This window comes from Myotis myotis, unplaced genomic scaffold (assembly GCF_014108235.1).
Source record: "Myotis myotis isolate mMyoMyo1 unplaced genomic scaffold, mMyoMyo1.p scaffold_m19_p_7, whole genome shotgun sequence".
Classification (NCBI taxonomy): domain Eukaryota; kingdom Metazoa; phylum Chordata; class Mammalia; order Chiroptera; family Vespertilionidae; genus Myotis; species Myotis myotis.
The window spans coordinates 66,536,155-66,560,421 of NW_023416379.1; the positions used below are offsets into that span (position 1 = coordinate 66,536,155).

General features: G+C 40.3%; 1 protein-coding gene across 1 annotated transcript in view; it reads left to right on the forward strand.

Moving 5' to 3' along the window:
• The window catches only part of COL9A1 (collagen type IX alpha 1 chain), a 99,912-nt gene that overhangs the window by 9,985 nt on the left and 65,660 nt on the right, over window positions 1–24,267 (forward strand). The window contains exons 6-10 of the mRNA XM_036317289.1: window positions 17,607–17,690; window positions 18,417–18,437; window positions 19,891–19,965; window positions 20,279–20,314; window positions 20,432–20,494. Of these exons, the coding sequence (XP_036173182.1) occupies window positions 17,607–17,690; window positions 18,417–18,437; window positions 19,891–19,965; window positions 20,279–20,314; window positions 20,432–20,494 (279 nt within the window). The remainder of the gene's footprint in view (window positions 1–17,606; window positions 17,691–18,416; window positions 18,438–19,890; window positions 19,966–20,278; window positions 20,315–20,431; window positions 20,495–24,267) is intronic.

The window sequence follows — 24,267 nt, forward strand, 5'->3', positions numbered from 1 at the left end:
GAATGAAATGCATTTGAGAAAATGTGTGTGTGTGTGTGTGTGTGTGTGTGTGTGTGTGCGCGCGCGCACGCGCGTGCGCCGTGGGAGGGTGAGGGATACTAACAGCAGAATGTAGAAGATGTGGTTAGGCAGCCATATGGTGTCTGCTAAGCAAGAATAAAAATTGTATAGAGGACAAAATAATTGTTTATTCAGAAGTAGGTCTTGCATGGAGTATTATAAAAGTAAAGAATTTTAGAGCTCTCTTCATAATTTTATTATAGAGATCCATGGACATAAAGGTAAGAAATTATATAATGACACAATTGTTCCAACAAGTACCATATAATTCTGTCATTTTGAATTGTTAAACTCTCACTGAATAATTATTTAAAAAGATATTTTATAGCATTATGACACAAATTTAAACATATATACAAGTGCTCTTTGGGGGAAACTAAAGAATTTATGGCTCAATAAAGAAATTATTGATGCCAATCTCTCTCTCTCTCTCTCTCTCTCTCTCTCTCTCTCTCTCTCTCTCTCTCTCTCTCTCTCTCTACTATTAAATTCTAGTTACCTAACTCATGTCATGGAATGTAGCAGCGGTGATACAATGATTTTGAATTGTTTCTCTGCCCTTCTCCAAAGGGAGGAAAAAGGTTATCAGACATCTCAGTAATGGAATAGTTCAAATAACTTATTTCCAAGGGAAGAATTGTGATTAGTGTGAAGGGTAGTGTGAAATTTCTATATTCTGTGATGGACAGGAAACAATTTGTAACTGCCACATTGCTGGTCTGGCTTGTAGACACTTGAGAAAGTATTTCTTCAATGAATGAGTTATCACACCTCAAGTGTGCTGGGTCAGAAAGCCCATGGGACCACTGTTGTGCCATTTTGAAAGTTAGGCAGTCTAATCTTTGCAGAGGCACTGGAGTGCTTTTCAGACAACACTGAACTTCTGCAATACCAGGGATGAGGGGGAAAAAAGACCTAAGGGGACTCCCTCACTGTGATGTCTATTGATCAAGTACTTGTACAATTAATTTATTGATTCATTAGCCTTGAAAACAGTACAAGTAATTATAATTCTGAATCCTGTTGCTAGCATGCTATTAAATTACCTGATTGCCAGAACAGTAAAGTCACAATGTTATTTCATCATATTATAGTACAGCCAATAATGTTATAGCTGTTTGTAAGTTTTCTGACAAGTCTGGTTTTACATCACCATGGAGACCAGTTAGGACCAGTTATCTTCTACTTTATTCTTTCAAGTTCAGGAAGGCAGCAAAGAACCTGGAGGCTGCTGTTACATTTTGCTGCTGGTTCACCAAGGAGTTTGTCAGTCAGTACAGTGCCAGCCGTGGGCAAACTACAGCCCGCGGGCCGGATCCGGCCCATTTGAAATGAATAAAACTAAAAAAAAAAAGACCGTACCCTTTTATGTAATTATGTTTACTTTGAATTTATATTAGTTCACACAAACACTCCATCCATGCTTTTGTTCCGGCCCTCCGGTCCAGTTTAAGAACCCATTGTGGCCCTCGAGTCAAAAAGTTTGCCCACCCCTGGTAGCCAATGTTAAAGGTACTTGAAACAGACCTGAACAATTGTTTCTTTTGTACTCACTCTGACTCTCCAACAAGGAAACACAAGAGACTTAGTATATTAAGGGTATAAAAATTTCCATATTTGATGATATGGTGGTGGTGATGGTAGTGGCAAAAACTAAAATAGAACAGGGATATAGGCCAAAAAACGTTTACTTATATCTAAGGACTGACAGTGACAATGTCAAATTCAAACTCATCACCAAAATGTATTCCTCAACTATCACTCTGTTTAAGAAAAAGTAGAAATCTCTATGTAAGAAAAGCTCACTTATGCTTTAAAAAAACATTTTATTACCCTTAATATACCCATGTAGTGTTTTCAAAATTCTTTCATTCCCATTAACTTATTTGATCCTTGCAATACTTTTATTTTTTTTTATTTATTTATTTTTTATTGCTTAAAGTATTACAAAGGGTATTACATATGTGTCCATTTTATCCCCCCGCCCTAGACAGTCCCCTAGCCTCCCCTATCCCCCAATGTCTTATGTCCACTGGTTATGCTTATATGCATGCATACAAGTCCTTTAGTTGATCTCTTATCCCCCTACCTCCTGCCCCCCAACCCTCCCCGGCCTTCCTGCTGCAGTTTGACAATCTGTTTGAGGCAGCTCTGCCTCTGTATCTATTATTGTTCAAAAGTTTATAATGGTCTCTATTATCCATGAATGAGTGAGATCATGTGGTATTTTTCCTTCATTGACTGGCTTATTTCACTTAGCATAATGTTCTCCAGTTCCATCCATGACGTTGCAAATGGTAAGAGTTCCTTCCTTTTTAGAGCAGCATAGTATTCCATCGTGTAGATGTACCACAGTTTTCTAATCCATTCATCTACTGATGGGCACTTAGGCTGTTTCCAGATCTTAGCTATGGTGAATTGTGCTGCTATGAACATGGGGGTGCATATATCCTTTCTGATTGGTGTTTCTGGTTTCTTGGGATATATTCCTAGAAGTGGGATCACAGGGTCAAATGGGTGTTACATTTTCAGTTTTTTAAGGAAACTCCATACTGTCTTCCATAGTGGCTGCACCAGTCTGCATTCCCACCAGCAGTGCACAAGTGTTCCTTTTTCTCCACATCCTCTCCAGCACTTATCGTTTGTTGATTTGTTGATGATAGCCAGTCTGACAGGTGTGAGATGGTACCTCATTGTTGTTTTGATTTGCATCTCTCAGATGATTAGTGACTTTGAGCATGTTTTCATATGTCTCTTGGCTTTCTGAATGTCCTCTTTTGAAAGGTGTCTATTTAGGTCCTTTGCCCATTTTTTGATTGGATTGTTTATCTTCCTTTTGTTAAGTTGTATGAGTTCCCTATAAATTTTGGAGATTAGGCCCTTATCAGATATGACATTGGCAAATATGTTTTCCCACACAGTGGGTTTTCTCGTTGTTTTGTTGATGGTTTCTTTCTTTTTTTTTTAATATATTTTATTGATTTTTTACAGAGAGGAAGGGAGAGAGATAGAGAGTTAGAAACATCGATGAGAGAGAAACATCGATCAGCTGCCTCCTGCACATCTCCTACTGGGGATGTGCCCGCAACCCAGGTACATGCCCTTGACCGGAATCGAACCTGGGACCTTTCAGTCCGCAGGCTGACGCTCTATCCACTGAGCCAAACCGGTTTCGGCTTGATGGTTTCTTTTGCTGTGCAGAAGCTTTTTATTTTGATGTAGTCCCATTTGTTCATTTTCTCTTTAGTTTCAAGTGCCCTAGGAGCTGTATCAGTGAAGAAATTGCTTCGGCATATGTCTGAGATTTTGTTGCCTTTGGATTCTTCTAAAATTTTTATGGTTTCCTGTCGTACGTTTAAGTCCTTTATCCATTTTGAGTTTATTTTTGTGTATGGTGTAAGTTGGTGGTCTAGTTTCATTTTATTGCATATATCTGTCCAATTTTCCCAACACCATTTATTGAAGAGACTATCTTGGCTCCATTGTATGTTCTTGCCTCCTTTGTCAAATATTAATTGAGCATATTGGTTCGGGCCGATTTCTGGGCTCTCTATTCTATTCCATTGATCTATATGCCTATTTTTGTGCCAGTACCAGGCAGTTTTGAGAACAGTGGCTTTGTAATACAACTTGATATCTGGTATTGAGATCCCACCTACTTTGGTCTTTTTCAGGATTGCTGCAGCTATTCGGGGTCTTTTTTTATTCCAGATGAATTTTTGGAGAGTTCGTTCTAGATCTCTGAAGTATGCCGTTGGTATTTTAATGGGAAGTGCGTTGAATTTATAGATTGCTTTGGGTAGTATGGACATTTTAATGATGTTGATTCTACCAATCCATGAACACGGTATGTTCTTCCATCTGTTTATGTCTTCCTCTATATCTTTTTTCAACGTCCTGTAGTTTTCTGAGTAGAGGTCTTTTACCTCTTTAGTTAAGTTTATTCCTAGGTAGCTTAATTTTTTTGGTGCAATGGTAAACGGGATTGTTTTTATAATCTCTCTTTCTGAAAGTTCACTATTGGTGTATAGAAATGCCTCGGATTTCTTGGGGTTAATTTTGTATCCTGCTACATTGCCAAATTCATGTATTAAGTCCAGTAGCTTTTTGATGGAGTCTCTAGGGTTTTGTATGTATAATATCATGTCGTCTGCAAATAAGGACAGTTTTACTTCCTCTTTTCCAATTTGGATGCCTTTTATTTCTTCTTCTTGCCGAATTGCAATGGCTAACACTTCCAGTACTATGTTGAACAGGAGTGGTGAGAGGGGGCATCCCTGTCTTGTTCCTGTTCTTAGGGGAAATGGTGTTAGTTTTTGTCCATTGAGTATGATGTTGGCTGTGGGCCTGTCATATATGGCTTTTATTATGTTGAGGTATGATCCTTCTACTCCCACCTTGCTGAGAGCTTTTATCAAAAATGGGTGTTGAATTTTGTCAAATGCTTTTTCTGCATCAATTGATATGACCATGTGGTTTTTTCCTTTCAATTTGTTTATGTGATGTATCACGTTTATTGATTTGCGGATATTGTACCATCCTTGCATCCCTGGGATAAATCCTACTTGGTCATGGTGTATGATCTTTCTGATGTACTGCTGGATCCGATTTGCTAAGATTTTGTTGAGGATTTTGGCATCTATGTTCATGAGGGATATTGGCCTGTAATTCTCTTTCATTGTGTTGTCTTTACCTGGTTTTGGTATTAGGGTGATGCTGGCTTCATAGAATGAGCTTGGAAGTGTTCCTTCCTCTTGAATTTTTTGTAGTAGTCTGAGGAGGATAGGTTTTAGTTCTTCCTTGAATGTTTGGTAAAACTCCCCTGTGAAGCCGTCTGGTCCTGGACTTTTGTTTGCTGGAAGCTTTTTGATGACTGCTTCAATTTCTTCCATAGTTATTGGCCTGTTGAGATTTTTAGATTCTTCCTGATTGAGTTTTGGAATGTTGTATTTTTCTAGGAATTTGTCCATTTCCTCCAGGTTGTCTAGTTTGTTGGAGTAGAGCTGTCCATAGTATTTTTTAACAATCATTTGTATTTCTGTGGGGTCTGTTGTTATTTCGCCTCTATCGTTTCTGATTTTGTTTATTTGGGTCCTCTCTCTTTGCTTCTTGGTGAGTCTGGCTAGAGGTTGTCAATCTTGTTTATCCTTTCAAAGAACCAGCTCTTGGTTTCATTGATTTTCTGTATTGTTTTTTTGGTCTCTATGTCATTTATTTCTGCTCTAATCTTTATTATCTCCTTACTTCTGCTCACTCTGGGGTTTTCTTGTTGCTCTCTTTCTAATTCTTTGAGTTGTAGAGTTAGATGATTTACTACCATTTTTTCTTGTTTTTTGAGATAGGCCTGTAGAGCTATAAACTTCCCTCTCAGGACTGCTTTCATTGTGTCCCATAGGTTTTGGATTGTTGTGTTTTCATTGTCATTAGTTTCCAGGATGTTTCGAATTTCTTCTTTGATTTCATTGGTAACCCAATCAATATTTAATAGCATGCTATTCAGCTTCCAGGTGTTTGAGTATTTTGGGTTGTTTTTATTGTAGTTTATTTCTAATATTATGCCATCGTGGTCTGCGAAGACGCTTTTTATGATTTCAATTTTCTTGAATTTGGGGATAGTTTGCTTGTGACCCAATATATGGTCTATTTTTGAATATGTCCCATGAGCACTTGAGAAGAACGTATATTCCCTGGCTTTGGGGTGAAGTGTTCTGAAGATGTCTATTAAGTCCATCTGATCTAGTGAGTCATTTAGGATTGCTGTATCTTTGCTGATTGTTTGTCTATAGGACTTATCCAGTGCTGTTAGTGGTGTATTAAAGTCCCCTACTATGATTGTATTGTTGTCGATCTCTCCTTTGATATCTTCCATGAGTTTTTTTATGAATTTGGGTGCTCCTGCATTGGGTGCATATATGTTTACCAGGGTTATATCTTCTTGTTGTATTGATCCCTTTAGTATTATGAAGTGTCCTTCCTTATCTCTTGTTATGGCCTTCACTTTGAGGTCTATTTTGTCTGATATAAGTATTGCTACCCCAGCTTTCTTTTCCTTTCCATTTGCCTGAAAGATATTTTTCCATCCTTTCACTTTCAGTCTGTGTGAGTCCCTTCTAATGAGGTGGGTTTCTTGTAGACAGCAGATGTATGGGTCATGTTTTTTTTATCCATTCAGCCACTCGATGTCTTTTGTTTGGAGCATTTAGTCCGTTTATGTTTAAAGTTATTATTGAAAGGTACTTGTTTGTAGCCATTTCTGTTTTTGTGTGGCTGTTTTCTTTCTGAGCTTTTTATTTCTTATTTTTATACCAGTCCCTTTAGCATTCCTTGCATTGCTGGCTTGGTGGTGATAAACTTCCTTAGCCTTTTTTTGTCTGTGAAGCTTCTTATTTCCCCTTCAAGTTTGAATGATAGCCTTGCTGGATAGAGTATTCTTGGATTCAGTCCTTTGCTTTGCATCACTTTGTAAATTTCCGTCCATTCTTTTCTGGCCTGATGTGTTTCTGTTGAGAAATCATTTGACAATCTAATGGGAGATCCCTTGTATGTAACTTTCCGTCTCTCTCTTGCAGCCTGTAAGATTCTCTCTTTGTCATGAACATTTGCCATGGTAATTATGATGTGTCTTGGTGTGGGTCTTTTCGCGTTCACCTTGTTTGGGACTCCTGGGCTTGTGTGACTTTTTTCTTCCCCACCTCAGGGAAGTTTTCTAATATTATTTCTTCTAATAGGTTTTCTAATCCTTGTTCATCCTTCTGTTGATCTGGTACCCCTATTATTCGTATGTTGTTTCGTTTCATGTTGTCCCAAAGCTCCCTTAGGCTCTCCTCCTGTCTTTTCATTTTTTTCTCCAATTGCAGTACAATTTGGGTGTGTTTTGCTTCCTTGTCTTCTAATTCACTAATTCGGTCCTCCGCTTCACCCAGTCTACTGTTGATACTTTCAATGGAGTTTTTCATTGCAGCTATATCACTCTTCATTTCTTCTTGGGTCTTACTTAAGTTGTTGATTTTTTCATCTGTTTCTTCTAGCTTCTTCCATATGTTATCGATTTTTTCATCTGTTTCGTCTTGCTTCTTGCAGAGGTTGTCGATTTTTTCCTCCATCCGGTTTATGCACTCTAGGACCCTTATTCTGAATTCTTTATCTGTCATGTTGCATGCCTCTGTATTACTTAGCTGCTTTTCTGGAGAGTCCTCCTTCTCTTTCCTTTGGGGGTTTCTTTGTCTACCCATGTTTGATCTCACTGACATATCTAGACGTTGAGTCGTTCAGTGGCTGCTCCCTTGGTGGCAGTGACTCCTTGGTCTGTGGTTGCTCTTCGGGCGGTTGCGGTAGCAGCTACTCTTCAGTTGGCAGCAGCTCCTCTGGTGGGTGCTGTTCACAGCTGTGGTGGCTCTTCTGGCTGGTGGGGCGAGGTTTCACGTACAGCTGCTGTTCCTCAGCAGAGGGTGTGGTGCTCAGGAGGTTGCTGTTGCTTGGATCTGCTGCGTTGATTTAAAGGCACAAAATACAACACAACAAGGCACCACGTACCAGGCACTATACACAAATATATTCACGATATTAATAACCCCAAATAAAGGTGACCACGTGAATTAAGAGAATTAGGGGATAAGGAAGAAGGAAGAGAAAAAGATAAAAGAGAAAAAAGAAAAGAAAAGTAGGGACCAAAAAAAGGAGTGCAAAAATGAAATTGGGAAAAAGGAGGGGGGAAAATAAAAGCGAGATAAGAAAAGAAAAGAAAAAAAAAGAGCGAAAAGAGAGAATGAAGTGGAAGAGGGGAAGAGACTTTTTTATATGAGGAGAATACTCCTATAGAACAGCCATTATTCCTAACAAATTCCAGCAACAGCTCCCTGGAGATGAATGCAAACTAGAAACAACCAATAATATAACGATGAAAATAGAATGGAGAACACTAATCCCAAAATAAAATAAAGAGAAAATAAAATGGCACTTTAAAAAAAAAATGGTAAAATGGTAGCAGTAATAATACTGGTTAAAAATAAGAAGGTAGTAATTAAAAGGGTAAAGTCAGGTGATGGAAAAAAGAAGAGAAAAAAAAGAAGAAAAGAAAAAAAAATAAAAAAAAAATAAAAAAAAATAAAAAAAATTGGTTTCTTAGTTAAAAGGTGAAAAAAGAAAAAAAAAAATATTGCAGTAGTGAAGGTCCTTCGGTTCTTCTATTCTTCAGTGTGGCTCGCCTTAGACCTGCCAGGTATTCAGGAGGGCGTTGAGTTTCCCTGCGATACACTGTTCCTCTGTGTTGTAAACCACAGTCCTTATTTTAAAGCAAGCCGCATTTTTTTCCCAGACTGCCTTATTTTGTGTTTAGCAAAGAGTCAGTTTGTGGGTCAGCCTCTGGGTGGCAGTGCTCTGGGGTTGGCCTCTGAGGCTATAGGGCCTCTCTGTCCAGTGGGAGTTCACTGCCCAGAGCTGGCTGCGTAATAGTTACCAGTGCTGTGTTGTTGCTGGGATTTTGATCCTTGCAATACTTTTATAAGTTAACAAGCACAGATTGGATTATCTCCATTTCTCAGCCAAAGAAGTAATCTCAAGCAGGTTTCTGAGCTTGCAAGAAACAGGGTTAGGTATAAGATTTCTAATCTACCTCATTTTCTGCTATGGCAACTAACTTTCCTCTGATAAAAAACATAAATATGTGCAACAATATATACTTCCTTATAAAACTCATCATTTTTATTTTGGAAGACATTTGTGATTTGCATAGATTTTTTCGAATTTACTTTGTAGGACAAACTTTTTTTTTTTTTTTTTTAAAGAAGGAACATGTCCTCAGACATTAAACCTACTTGTTTATTTACTTAGTGAACGCGAATGTCATCATGTGCTTATATACTGGGTGTACAAAGTTAATCTCAGCCTTTATAGTCTTCAGTCTATAGAGGGTGAGGAGTTGAGATGGTAAACAATGACAATATAACACAATAAGGACCATGATAGTCAATGGAAGCACATGGGAAAAACTCCTCACTCAGATTAGGGCAGGGAGGCTGAGAGTGGAATTCAAGGATGTTTCCTAAAGGAGATGATGTCTAAGAGGAACCATGGGGATGAATAAGAGTTATCCAGAAGAAGATAAGGTCTGATATTCTAGGCAAAGGGACTCTCATTTGTGAATTCTCATGTTTACCAATTCTTCCCTTTTCAAACTTTATTAGTTTTCTACACCTCTCCTCACTTTTCCAGACTAATAATCAGGGGTCCTCAAACTACAGCCCGCGAGCCACATGCAAATACAAATATTGTATTTGTTCCCGTTTTGTTTTTTTACGTCAAAATAAGATATGTGCAGTGTGCATAGGAATTTGTTAATAGTTTTTTTTTAAACTATAGTCTGGCCCTCCAACGGTCTGAGGGACAGTGATCTGGCCCCCTGTTTAAAAAGTTTGAGGACCCCTGCTAAGAATGGTCAAATACCCATACAAGTTCCCAGACAAAGCCCAGATGCCCACAAGTTGTCCCTTTGCCCTCTTTTATGTCCTATGATATCACCAAATTTGGCTGAAACTGAAGTTGCTGACAATTACTGAAGATTAAATGACTACATGTCCCTTAGAAGACTTAGAGAGTGATGAGTATTGGTATCCATCTATTCTGGGAGGTAGAAGTACATTGATAGGGCACCCATTTCTCAATTTGCAGACAGCAAATAGTATAACTATGTGAGAAATTTTAAATTAAAATGAAATGTGCCAATAGCATGAAAAAAACAAGGAACAGTGTATTTTTCAATTTTCTTTCATGAAATTGTATTCATTCTAATCTTTGACACTGCATTAATTGAACACTTTTTTCGGGATCAAAAAAAAGCAAATATCCCTTCTATAGGCAATTACAGATGTCAAGAGGTAGCCCTAGGAACTACTTAATAAAAAAGGCAATTGAAAACAACATTTGATGGAGCATCAATGCCAAACGACTCATTTATATTGTACTTGTTTGTGACTTTCCCCTATCTATTGTATCTTTTGTCTCTTTCCCAGTTTGAAATTGGAAAAAGAAACAATTTCAGGAGGTTTTCCTAAGGCTTGCAATACAGCTGCTCACGTGGTCTACAACTCAAACACCTTCTCATCCTTCATGGTTATTTAGTGGCCTCAGAGCATTTTATATTTTTTCCCCAATGTACTGCTGTAAGATGTTGTTAGTTTTATTTTAAAGCAATAAATCCCATATTTCCTATTCTCCGTTGTGCCCATATTTTAGGATGGTGCCATTTATCCCACTGCAAAGCTCAGTTTCCTGGCAGCATATCATAAAAAACATGTTACTTTATGACAGGTTCTTTATTGTTTGTTGTCAGCATGATTGCCTGGGAGAGTTATTTGGTACAGCTCTATTAGAAAACAAAGTTAGTCTTTTTCCCTTTTCAGGGATGTACACTGGGGGTTTGGGCTTGTTTGAGGGAGGATAAAAGTTTATGTGGCATTACAAATCCTGTGCATATTCCAAATAAAACAATGCGGAACAGGATTAATCAGACAGATAAGTGCTTTTAAAAGTATATTTCAAGTGTGTCACTCTATGTTATTTTTGTTAAATTAAGAGAAAATATGAAAGTAACTAGAAAGAATAAAATAAAAAACCCCACCCAAAAAAGTTGATGGAGGAGCTATGTGTCCTTTTCTCTACTCCATAGAATTAAATCATACTAACCTCCAAATGTAAAAACAGGGTAAGCGTCATAGATGATAATATGGAAAAATCAATTATAAAGTTGTGATTAATATTGTTTCTGGTATTTAAGAAACATTGCAGGAAAGTTATTAGTGATTTAGGAAATGCATAATACCTACTATGCATCGTAGCTAAACTATTAAGTTTGCTTATGAAATTGTTTTTGACAAGTACACCTTTTACAAATATGCTTTCACTTGGAAGTAATAAATAAATACAAAGAAATGGCAATGTTATTTGAACCATATTCATAGAAAATACTTTTTAAAACACTTTGATGAGACTTGATTGGAATACTTTTGAATGCTGACTGTCAGAACAATTTTTTTGGAGATAAAACCTAGCCTGCTGCATTGCAGACCATATCAACAACATCAGCTGGATTTTCCACTAGGTGGCAATGAAAGGGGAAGAACACACAGTAAAAGAGATGCCAACATAGGAGAAGCCTGACTGGGGGAAAGGACCACAGATAACTAGAATAAAAAGAAAATAATGGTCAAACTTGTTTTTAATGGAAAATTGAAAACAGTAAATATTTTTATTGGCCCTACCTGTGCCATACTGTTGCAATTTTTAAAAAATCAGTGCTATTAGTTTTTCTATTTCTATTAAAATGTGTGTGGACTCAGGGCATAAAGAAATCTTTGCTATGTAGGTTGGGTGGCTAGAAGGCAAGAAGTTAAATCAGCGGTGGTTTTCCTTCTCTTCATGTTGATTTCTGCATGGTTAGTGGTTTTGGTTACAATGTGTTGGTGTCAATAGAATCATGGGCTCTCACAGCTGGAGGAAACTGAGTGTATCTAACCCAAACCTCTCATTTTACAGGTGAGAAATTGAAACCCAGGCAGGGGAGGGGGCTTGCCCCAACTCTTCAACAAACCAGAGGAAAAATACGATTAATTCTTTTTTCACTATATTTCTTACCCACTATGCATTCACTTATTAACACTAAACAACTGTTTATTAAATATCTGCTATAAGTTATAGGCAGAAATTAAAGCTCAGATGGAGCTTACATTCATTCTGGGGAGAAGAGATGGATACAAATGAACAAATGAGTAAATGTATAGTATGCCAGGTGGTCACAAATGCTATGGAGAAAAATGAAGCAGGAAATTGTGCCTGGAGAGAGGTCCTTATTGAGAAAATTTTTTTTAGGAGAAACCTGAAAGAGTTAAGGGAATTAGCATGTGGATATCTCAGAAAGGAGAATTCAAGGAGTAGGGAACATGAGTGAAGAGAGACTGGTGTTCAAGCTGTCTGTTATGTTTGAGGACAGCATGGAGACCAGTGTGGCTAGAATGAGACTGAGAGAAGTAGGCAATGAGGTAACAAGATAGAGTGAGGATGGAAATATTGTGTTAGTATTTTGGATCTCCTTCTGTGTAAGATGGGAAGCTATCAGATGGTTTTGGATAGATAATCAGAATGCTCTCATTTATAAAAAAGCATTTTTTTCATTGCTGTTTGACAATATACTGTAGAGGGAGAGAAGTACAGAACATTTAAGGGATCCTTAAGAGAAGAGGGTGGTAGTGGTGGATGTGGTGCACAGTGGGCAGATGCTGGTATATTTTGAGGGTATAGAAAACAGGATTTGAAGTAAATGAGAGAAAGCAGAATCAAGGATGACATCAATACTTTTGGCATGACTCGTTACGAATACAGAGTTGTCATTTACTGAGATGGGAAAGGCTGTGGTGACAGCAGGCATCGATGAGAATATTCGGAGTTAGTTTGGAACATCTAAGTTGATCACAATTTTAGACATCTAAGTGAGGATACTGAGCAGGCAGTTTGCTATGTTCTTCTGGAATTCAAGAGACAGGTCCTGCTGGGAATAGAACTCTGGGACTTGTCAGCATGCATATGGTATTAAGAGCTATGGAACAAGATTAAATTACTGAGAGATGAGTGTGATGGAGAAGTCCTAGCATTGAACCCTGAAACAGCCAACATTTAGAAGTTGCTGAGATGAGGAAGATTCATCTAGAGACTGAGGAAATCAGCCTATGATATAGGAGAGAACTAGCAGATTATGGTTCTCTGAAAGTCAAGGGAAAATAGTATTTCAAGGAAGAAGGAATGGCCAACCCACTCCAGTGTTGTTCATGGATAGATTAAGATGAGGACGAAGAGTAGACCATTGGATTTAGAAACCAGTGAGGGTAAATTTGAGAAAAGACCGATTGGAGCAATGGGAGAAAAAGCTGAGTTGGAAAGAATTCAAGAGAGAATGGAAGGGAAAGGAATTGGAGTCAAGGGATATAGACAACTCTTCTGAATTTTCTATGAAGAGGAGCGGAAAACAGATGGCAGCTGAAGAGGGATGTGGCATGAGGAAGGGTGTTTTTGTTGGTGTTTTTGTTGGTGTTGTTTTAAGTGGGCAAATAACTCAGGATGCTTCAGCATAGTTCAGAGGATAACACTTCTTGATGCTATACTAGAGCAGCCTTCTTCTGCCTCAAAAGATCAGGCCCTTATTACCACATGAATCTCCTTGAAATGCCCTTTTCAATTAGGCTGCCTTTCCCCATTCCTATCTCTGTTGCAGACACATTTTAATAGACATCCAATAATCAGCTACCCAACAATGTTAAAATTCCTTAGCTTAGAATTCAAGGGGCAAAAATCTGTTTACTCTTTGCAACAGCAAATTTGATCTTTTTTTCTACATCGCTTTCCACCCTGGTGCCTTGTTAGTGTCACCTCTCTTCAGAACTGTGTTACCCTCCTCTTCTTTGCTTATGAAAATCTCAATTGTTTCTGGACCCTACTCACATATGACATGTTATATGATGCCCTTGTTGATATCACATGTCAACTGCAATAGTATTTATTGTCAAAAACACTTTTTTGGCTTAGATACTGGCTTAGATACCAAATATTTTTTGTGTCTTCCATAGTATTGATATCAAAGTACATGAATGTATTACATAAAAATATGTTGACACAAATGAATAAATTACTACACTCCAGGCCTGCTACCTTCAAGTCATCTGTTCTTTTGCCTTTCATCATTCTGCCTCTGCCTTTGATATGATTCAGATGATTGTCACCTATTCATATTTAACTACAATTCCTAGCACTGTGTGTGAAACTACATGGCCTAGTCTACCTAGAGTTGGGGAAATTTCTCATTTCAAGGCAGCTGAGAGCTTCCAGGAAGCTTCACTTGAAGGAGGTCCCTTATGATGGTAGAAACCAACATTTTGACATAAACTGAAAAGAAGGATGAGATCTAAGAATTCAAGTATTTCTTCAAATATATGCTGCCACTGAGTAGACAGAGGCTTAACGAAACAGCTCTCTGGTTAAAAAAATATTTGAAGAGCTAGTTGTTAGGTATTTTATACTTGCAAAATTTAATCATAATTCAGTTTGCAAACACACACACACACAAACAAACAAACACCCAAGCTTTGTGTCATTCTCATTAATATTGAGTGAAGTTCCATAGTCTGTCAATAGAATTCTCTCAGAAAGAAAAGATAGTTGTCTGCTATTAGTTTTTGTTTAGTTTTTAAGAAGGAATTAAATACCTTATTAATTTTTCTCAACAACCTAGCAAAATAAGTAGAAATCACTCGTCCTATTAAAAGAGTAGAGAGTTGGGGCCAAAATTATTACTTGCTTTAATGAGTTGTCAGCTGGACACTACTTTGTCTTAGGGGCTGGAATTATACCTTAGTTTCCTAAAGAAAATAATTGGATAATGCCAAGCTGGGCATATATAAGGCACCTTACACTCACACAAGTCCCTGAGACATGGCAAAGTATTTTATGTTGAGAAGGATGGACTGTTTTAGGGCATTTTATGTTCTATTGAACACATTTAAAAAAATCTTTTAAAATTTCTTTGCTTGGATTTTTCAAATCTTACAAACTGTAAACTCCTTGTGGGGTGGGGGAGAATATGTCTGGTTTCCCTGGAATGTTTCCTTTGTGCCTGGCTTATATTGGGGCTTAAAAGATGTTGTCTGAAGGACTAAATTAAAATATTTGTCAGATATATTTTGTCAGTGTGCATTCAAAGAGAAGAATGATTCCAGGTATGAAAATGAGAAACGTGTGGAAATCAGCATTTTAGATGTATAATGAAAGTGACTTTTACCAAGGAACTCTGCCAATCTTCCTTCAAAATAATTAACATGCAAATTGGAATTCATATTGCATGCCAAAAAATGGTTGTTGTAGAGATGATTATTAGTTCGTAGGTGGTGTTTATGTGGATGCACAGATGTGTTCAGAAACTTCTGATCTATGTCGCACTCTGAACAACCCAGCCTGTATTCACAGATGAATTACATTTCATTCCCCCATTATCCTGTGCCACAATTGCATCTCACATATTTAAACAGGTGTGCCAATTTATACAGAGAGAATTACATTTTTTTGAGAAAACAGCTTAATGAATCATTTTGCATTTGCAATAACTATAATTAAAGCTTCTCAAGGTGATTAAGGTATAAATTATTTTTGAGAATTAAAATGTTACACATACACTCTCCATTCTAAGTCTGAGTTACCAGTTCACAAAGGATTTAGTGAATAAAATTATGTGTGGTATCTCTTATTTTGAGAGCTAGGGAATGGAAATATATCTTTTCTTATTCTGGTAATATTTTTAAAACTGCATATAGAAATAGCTGTCAGGTTTTGGAAGAACAGTAGAAATTTTGCTTCTGGATATATTTCCGTTACAAGCATGCAAATAGGAAAAGGTTTGAATTCTTATGAAAGTGTCTTAGTCTAGTTCTGAAGTTTTCTAGCAGATGTTGGAAACTAGCTTACATAGTTTTAATTTCTAGATAATTCTTTTCTATTCATCTTTAATAAATACAAATATTCAACTACCACATGCCTTGGTTACCTCCTTACAAAATTATAACTCATTCTGTATTATTTGGGGAGGCTGAGTAGAGAAAACTCTTATTTTAGAGTCAGGCACATTTGGAATGCTAGCTCTGCTTTTTACTAGCTGTGTGACCTGTGGCAAATGATTTAACCTCTCTGCTCCACTTCACCCCAGGTGTGATCTGCTTCAAAGAGTTGTTTGAGGCACTGCCAGGTAATTAGTATTCATGAATTAAGGAAAAGGTTTGTTCCATTCTTTCTTTTATCTTCCTTTTAAAATTCCCACTGCAATTTAGAACAAAACAAAACAAAATCTCTCCCAAACAAACAAAACTATTCCAATAAAAAGAGTGTTTGATGAAAGTAATTTTCTTACCTGCAAGACATTGTGTCTTTGGAAAGCCGTTCTTTTGAAGGATGTTAGTATATTATTAAATAATTCAAACCATGAAGAAACAGATAATTATCATACAATACACAGACAAATTTCCATCTTAAGATATGTCTTGATTTAGCAGCTCACTTTCTTTTCATCCTACTTAACTCATTTTTCCAGATGTCCACATTTTCTGGAGAAAAGGCATGGTAAGGTTGAGAGAAACAAGAATAATGGAGAAAGAGGACTCTAGGACATTAGAATCATGTAAGAAGAGGGATCAATGCAAAAATGTGAAAGTTTAATGCCTTATTTTGACCTTTCATAAGGGAAAACTTCATTTTGTTGAACTTTCCATTCATTGTGGGTAGAAAGGAAAGACTTTATCCTTCATCCTCTCCAATTCTGGTCTCCCATCCAGTAACTTCAACTCTGGAAGATCCGTAACAGTGAAAAAATGTATCCAAGTTAATTCTAGATCCAGCAGCTCTAGAGTCAACTTGGCAGGTGGGATGGAGTACAATTCATGATTGAATTAAAAAAGAGATAATGATTTGATTTGGAACGTGGACACTTAACTAGACATCAACATAACGCCAGAAGAATCAACTGACCAAGAAATATGGGTCTGACTTGAAATGCCTAGCAAGGAACTGTCTCAGTTTAAGAGGGGCCAGCAAGGCACAGAGTGGCATGCTTCTTGTGGAATACACGTGTGTGTGTGTGTGTGTGTGTGTGTGTGTGTGTGTGTGTTTCCCTCTTGTCTCCCGAGGCTCTCAGATTCAGATCTGGCCACTCTTCCTTTGGCCTGTGTCTTTTCTGTTCCATTCTGTTTTCTCCCTTAGCACCTGCTAAAATGTAAGAAGTTGGATTTCAAGTGCTTAGAATTTTATATCTCTGCAACCAATGACTAAAATTATACCAAACCTGAATATTTTTTTCATTTTGTTGCTTTCCCCCTGAGTCCTAGATTTCCCTCTCATTCCCACCATTTCTGGTCCTTCCTATTTCTATTTCAACCTGTGACCACTCCATGGAGGATGTCTTCTCTAGCATGCATATTTCTTCGAGGATCCGATTTTCTTTCCTCGGCGTTATTCCTGGGTGCCACCTCGTTGGCTGCCTGTCCTTAATCTTCTCCCATATTAACTCTTAGCACATATGTTCTCTGTGGAGTTCAGTAGGCCTGGGTTCCAATTCAGCCTCTAAGTCTTACTGGCTTGTGACTAGGACATGTCTTTGTTCTCTCCAGTCTCATTTTAATAGAATGGACTTCTTGCGGGGGGGGGGGGGGGGGGGGGGTTGTGGTGAGAACAGAAATAGAAAATCAGTGCCCAGCAATCGGTTTCCTGCCTAGGCTATGCTGGAGTAATGCAGAGCTAAAGACATCTGCATCCAATGATCAGAGATATTTGGGATTCCAGCCCATTTCCAGTGGAAATTTATGTTCAAGGGGCAAGGAAAGTCCTGGTGCACCGAGATCAACCAGTTCAAGTTGGTCCCCAGTCACTTTGCAATTGGACCACACTTACCAACTCACCTTTCTCTTAAATGACCTGTTTCTGTTCTCCAAAAGAACCTGCACTGACTGTCTGCTGTCTTTGTTCAGTTTGAACTTCAATGGATGCTGATCCATTGTGACCCACTTCGACCCAGCAGAGAAACTTGCCATGAGCTCCCAGTCAGGATAACGGTGAGTCCCCTTGACCATCTGCCCCTTCCACCCCGCTGATGCCTCTCCATCCTGCCTCCCATACTCTTTCTCCAAAAAGTCTGGGCTTTGCTGTACCCATCGGATAGATACTAAGGAAGCACAGCCTGGAGGGTAGAAACCACCCAGGGGTATCTGGTTCTACCTTTGGTCGCTTAGTCCCTCCCAAAACGCTCCTGCAAGAAAGCTGGGAGTCTCCTCGCCGCCCACCAAGGCGCACAGGCCAGCCGAGGAGGCTCTGAGGACAGCCAGTGGCAGCAGTGGGCCCGGTGGGCGGGGGCAGAGCCTGTGTGGTTGGGGAAAGGGTTAAGGGGACTGTTGTCATTTTATCCGTCCCCCGGGCCGGGCCGCAAGCTCTCCTCCAATCCCCAGGACCCTCTCCAGGGCCATTCATAAACCGGAGGAACGTAGCCTCCCCCGCCCAGGCACCTTTGCAAACGCTAATCCCGGGGGCGCTTTTTGCGGGGAAGAAGTACCACTCTTTGCGGTGGCGGGTCCCGAACCCGAGCCGGGCGGCGGAGGCACAGTCGGTCCCGGGGATTAGTAGAGGGTGGTGGGCATGGCATGGACAACGCGGGACCACGGGGCCCTAGGGCTGCGACTGCTGCTGTCAGGGCTCTGCTTGTGCGCGGCTCAAGTAAGTTGTGCGAGAGTTTGGGGCGGGGGCGGGGCGCCTTCTCACTTTCTCCCGGTCTTTTTCTCCACCAGCCCAGCCAGGCTCCGGATCAGGTAAGCTGGGGGCGAAAAGTGTTTGCATTTTCCCAGCGCACACGGGGGAAGGTGGGGGCGCAGCTTTGAGGGAGCGGTAGGGAGGGCTCGAAGCATCCCCAGGGCTGAGGGCAGCGCATTAACTCCAGCCCGGAGTACCTGCAGCAATACCATGGGAATCGGGGACCCCAGATGACCCATCGGTCCGGGAAAGGACACCTCCTCCCACTTGGGACCTAACGCTGCGGGCTCAGACCCTAAAGGCCCTCGGTGTCTCCAGACTCGGCTTTAATTTTTAGCTTGGTTTCCTCTTACCTGCCCTTCTCTCCCCTCCCCTCTCCTGGACACAGCCAAAAGGGAGCCGGGGAAGATGGGGATTCAGGCCAGCGCCCCTAAACCTCCTTCTCCCGCTCCTGCAGCCCGCGGGGGCAGCTCTAAGCCGTGCGTCCTGCGAGTGGTGCCCGTGGCCCGGGGTTTGGCACTGGGCAGCCTTGGCGCCCATAAACATTTCAGCAACTTCCCAAAGGCACCAGCGTGGCCTCCCTCCCGCGCCGGGGGCGGAGGAGTCCAGCCGAGGTTTGAGGTTTCACTTACAAAGACCCCATTGTAACCTGTCTGCTCATTGGAGTTTAGAAAAACAAAGTTTTCCTTGATGAAAGAAGCTCTTTTTTTTTCCTTTTTTTAAATTTAGGAGGGTGGAAAAGTCCCCCACATTCCCTAAGCAACATGCTCACACTATTTCAAACGCCACCCGTCCCTCGTCCCTCCAGCGCCCTCAAAGCTTAGCTGCTTGCAAGCGATAAGCCGGGTCACTCCGTAGGGTCAGTCTGAAATTTGGTGTCGTTTTGAAGCAAGGTGCAAAGACCTCATGCAAGAGGGTGTCCCTGCAGGTGAATCTGAAATGAGGCCAGGCGCTCGCTGGGTTTCAGGGACCTTCTGCCCACTCCTCCCCAATCTTTTCCTCAAGAGTATTGCCCTCAGATTTCTACGGGCCTAGAGAGATTTACAAAACGATATTGTAATCCATCTGATATAGAGTACCGCCAGTCTTAGCTGTTCCATTTTAGTCCAAACACTGACTTGCAATTACTGATTCAATCAAGGTATCCAGTGACCACCATTTTCATGATTGAATCCTTTTAAAAAAAGAAAATAGGCATCAGGCCCTGCTTTCCTCCAGACCCCCTTTTGGTTTAGTGCACTTTTTAGGGGTGAGGCCCTAGGAACCCTCTCTCCACTTTGGGACTTCCATGCTGCTCCGACCCCACTGTTCAGCCTCGTTCAGAACGTGGCAGAGCCCAAGCAACCTGCGCAGTTTGGAAGTCTGATACATTTTGTTATATTGGGTTTCAAAACCCGGCCTCCATAGGGGGGGTGTCCTTGCCCTGCGGAGGTGGGGGCCTCAGGACATGGCCCGGTTTCTCCTTGTTGCCTAATGTGTTCCCTGACCCCTGGTGTGTGCTGTTTTTGTCAGAGAGGTCCCCCAGGCGAGCAGGGGCCCCCGGGGCCTCCGGGCCCCCCTGGAGTTCCTGGCATCGATGGCATCGACGTAAGTTTCTATCTCCAGCCCCTCTGTCTTCCAGTCCTGCCCTTTCCTACCCTTTCTCCAGCGGCTCCCAGGTTGTGTTTTGAGGGGCAAGTTGCTTCCCAGCCAAAGGCGGGATCGGACATGGGCGACAGTTGGGGGTTGGATCGTAGACGACTCGGGATTTTCAGAGGGAGGAGGCAGTTGTCCCAGTGGTCATGAGCCTCCATCATTTACCTTGTTTCTGTCCCCATCTGTGTGGTGAACGTGGGTGGGATTCTCTCAGAGGGTCCCAGCATCTCAGTGACGGCTCTTTCCTTCTCTCCTACGCCTCCAGGGTGACCGAGGTCCAAAGGGTCCCCCAGGCCCCCCGGTAAGTTGATCAGCGCGTTTGCACTCCACTTGGTCCCTTTAGATGTGGTCCAAAGGGTCTCAACGTTGCACCTTTTTCTCTCCCTGCCTCCCCCGCGCCCCCCCCCCCCCTACTCAGGGTCCTCCTGGAGAACCTGGAAAACCGGGAGCTTCTGGCAAGCCTGGCACGCCTGGCGCTGACGTGAGTAGGCGTGTGTGTGTGTGTGTGTGTGTGTGTGTGTGTGTGTGTGTGTGTGTGTGTGTGTGTGTGTGTGTGTGTGTGTGTGTGTGTGTGTGTGTGTGTGTGTGTGTGTGTGTGTGTGGTGTGTGTGTGTGTGTGGTGTGTGTAGGGGAGGAAGGAGGAGGGAAGGAGGAAGGGGGAGACTTAGTGCTGGGAGGCGGTAGACCTAGTTGGAACAGGGCTGTGGCCCTGTATTTGCCTGGCTGACTTGGAGGCAGCAGCTTTCTGCAAAGAGGTCTGCGCGGGTGAAGCTCCCGCATACCTCGAGGCTCTCTGGGGACTGCACGCAGTGCTGGCATTTCCAACTTTCAGAAAACAGCAGTGGTACCGGGTTCCTGGCTCAGACCGTCCATTCTCGGCTCACCTTCTGCACTCTCAGCCCCACTTGAGGGGACAAGGGGTGCTGGGGGAGATGGACGCCTACTGGTCTCTGCTGGGGCTTCGCAGCACGCTGTAATTGCTCTTGTCCTTTTACTGCCACTCCCTAGATTAATTCAGAAAAAAAACCTGAGGCAGGGAAAGGGGCAGAGAGAAAAAAGAAACTGGGGTTGAGGGGAGGACCGGAAGTGCGTGGGGGTGTCTGGGGGTGGGGCAGGGGCAGGGGAATGGCCAGCACACATGGAATAGGAAATTCAAAACTAGTTATCTCTCTTTCCATGGGGTTTTTCTTCGATAAAAATATGCTGGCTAGGGTCGCTTGAAGAGAAACCAGCAACCCTTCCCCAATATATCCATCTCCATACTCCCTTCCCCCATCTGCAGGAAACTCAGATACTGAGTTGTATGGTGAACCTAACCCTGAATAATATCTCTTCAGAGAAAGATTACTTCAGGACTGTCAGCTTCTCCCGTCTTTGGGCACTCAGTTCATGCTGACTGAGTTCCCAGTGCAGGCCAGTCCTGGGCTTTGTGATTGAGACACCAAGTGGAGAAGGAGATAGCATCTCTTCTCAGAGGACAGACAGTGGTGCATCCCAGTTATCCTTCAAGTTATCACTTTAGGTCGTTTCCCCAAACTAAAGACTTTCCTGACTCACAGAAAGCACCTGAAAACCTATGATTGCAATTTCCAAGAATGTTTGATTTGATTTTAAGACAAATCCTTCATTTTGAGAAAAGCAAAATAGGAAGATTTCAAGTTAGTAAGATGTGCTTTCTTTATCCAGATTATCACAATGAGGACATTTGTCTATGGTATTTATGCTTTAGGAGATAGACTTTGTTTTACATTTCAAAGCCTCTAGTTTGAACTTTCTATGTATGTAGGCAAAGTGATAGTGTGTGAGGCCCCCAAGGATGAATATTTGGAGAATGCAAACTGAATATCAAATTAATATTTGCATAATATACTAACACTCTGAATGACTTGAAATAGTCTCATAATAAAAAAGTCTAATACATATAAGACCACTAAAAAACTAGCAGCCCAATATAGGTGCGATTTATTTCTGCATTTCTTTGAAACTTTGATTTGACTTTTGTGTGAAAAGAAATTTTATGATTGAATTATTATTATTATTGCTTAGTATTATCATTATTAATTTTTGTGGTAGTTGAAGCACCTGAAATCTCGTCTTGCTATTGAGTTGCAATAATCTCAGACAGAGGGCTAGACTTCTCTGTACCTTAGTTTTATGGTCTTATGTAGCATGCTCAACAAATTCTTTATTTTTTACCATAATGTCAGAAAGACAATACCTAGTTTTGCTTTATAATTTCCCTACATAAATAGACATTTTGGATAAACAAATGGAAGTGCTTTAAAATCTTCAAAAGTAAATGTAAATAACAATTACAAGTATATTTTTTCTGTGTCTATAATTGCAGTACTATAGTACAGAACAAACCAGATTTCCAAAGTTAAAAAATGTAAGAGTAAGGCTTCTTAGTGCCTTACTTCATTCCTGGAAGGCCCTCAGGGAGAGTCTGATGAGGGCATTGAGTCAGTCTTCTGGGAGAAGGAAAGCAAGAGAAAAAGAGAAAGGAAGAAGAAAAAAAGTAAGAAATCCATCTATGTGCCAGTATTTTAGGCATTTCCTAGAACTAAGCAAAATATTAACTATACTAATTCGCATTTTTCTCAAGCACCCTTGCAAACTTTATTTCCTTTAATGTTACAACAATCTGGAAAGCAGGTTTGGCTAATATTATTCTCCACAGATAAGGAAATTGAATAATTATGAGGACACTAGGTTCCTTAGGGACCTAGGGTTCTTTAGTGGCTAAGAAAGAAACCAGATTTCTTGATTTTTAGACTTACTCTCTTTCTAGATAGTTTTGCTTTATTCAGATACAAATGAGGTTCTTAAATAGGTGAATAATCAGAGAAAAAGAGTAACAGTGAATTTTTAGAATCTGAATTACCAATGAAAAATGATATGGATAATTCAATGGATAATAAAAATAATTTATAATTGATATTTTGTTATTATTTATAAATATTTCTATGGTTCTTATTTACCACTTTTTGAAATGGAGCCACATGAGACTTATAAGATTCTTAGCCAAAAATTTTTCTTAATCCACCCTTTGTCTCATTTGACATTTTAAACAGGTTTTTTACTCTACATTTTTTTCTTTACTTTGAGAATAAAGAAATATCAATAACTAGATCAGAGTTTGCTGTTTGTTTGTCCCTGAACATAGGGAAGTAGGAAAGCTTCAATAATGTTTTCATGATAGGTGAACCTCAGTGTAGTTGTAGGACCGTAAACTTCCAATCTCTGTCTTCTGCTGTTTGGTTCATTGCAAAGTTGTATTTTTTTTTTTTTTAGCATTTACTTAACATTACCACATGTTAACATTACCAGATGATGTTTAGAAAAATTTGAAAGGAACATGGTTAAAGATAATTATCCTAAATTAAGTGGATTTTTAAAAATATATTTTATTGTTTTTTTACAGAGAGGAAGAGAGAGGGATAGAGGGTTAGAAACATTGATGAGAGAGAAACATGGATCAGCTACCTCCTGCACACCCCCTACTGGGGATGTGCCTGCAACCAAGGTACATGCCCTTGACTGGAATTGAACCTAGGACCCTTCAGTCTGCAGGCTGACGCTCTATCCACTCAGCCAAACCGGTTAGGGCTTAAGTGGATTTTTGACAGAAAAAAATAAAAAGTCATGGCAACTATTATGCCTGGAGTCCCCAGACCTGAGTCATTGGAATGCTGGAGGAAATATAATCCAGGGCTGATATTCCTTGTGTTTCCTGCCAAACAGTGGCATGGAAGTTCAGAACATAGTCATCTTCACTGTCATCCTATATAGAATTTTATCTTTATAAACATTCATATAAAAGCAATTCTTTCTGCCACTGGTAATATTGTTCTCTTTTATTTCTTTAATAAGTAAGAATTATTGCAAATTAAAATTGTGTGTGTGTGCATGTATGTGTGTAAATGTAAATGTGGGGGAAATATATATCTAACCGTTTTTAAAAAATATATTTTTATTGATTTCAGAGAGGAAGGGAGAAGGAGAGAGAGATAGAAACATCAATGATGAGAGAGAATCATTGATCATCTGCCTCCTGCACGCCCCCCGGGATTGAGCCGGCAACATGGGTACATGCCTCTAACCAGAATCAAACCTGGGACCCTTCAGTCTATGGGCTGATACTTTCTCCACTGAGCCAAACCTGCTAGGCTTATATATAAAATTATTTCCTTCCTGCTATGACTTTACATTATTTGCCCTTATAGACATGTAAAATTAGAGAAGTTGGAGCTT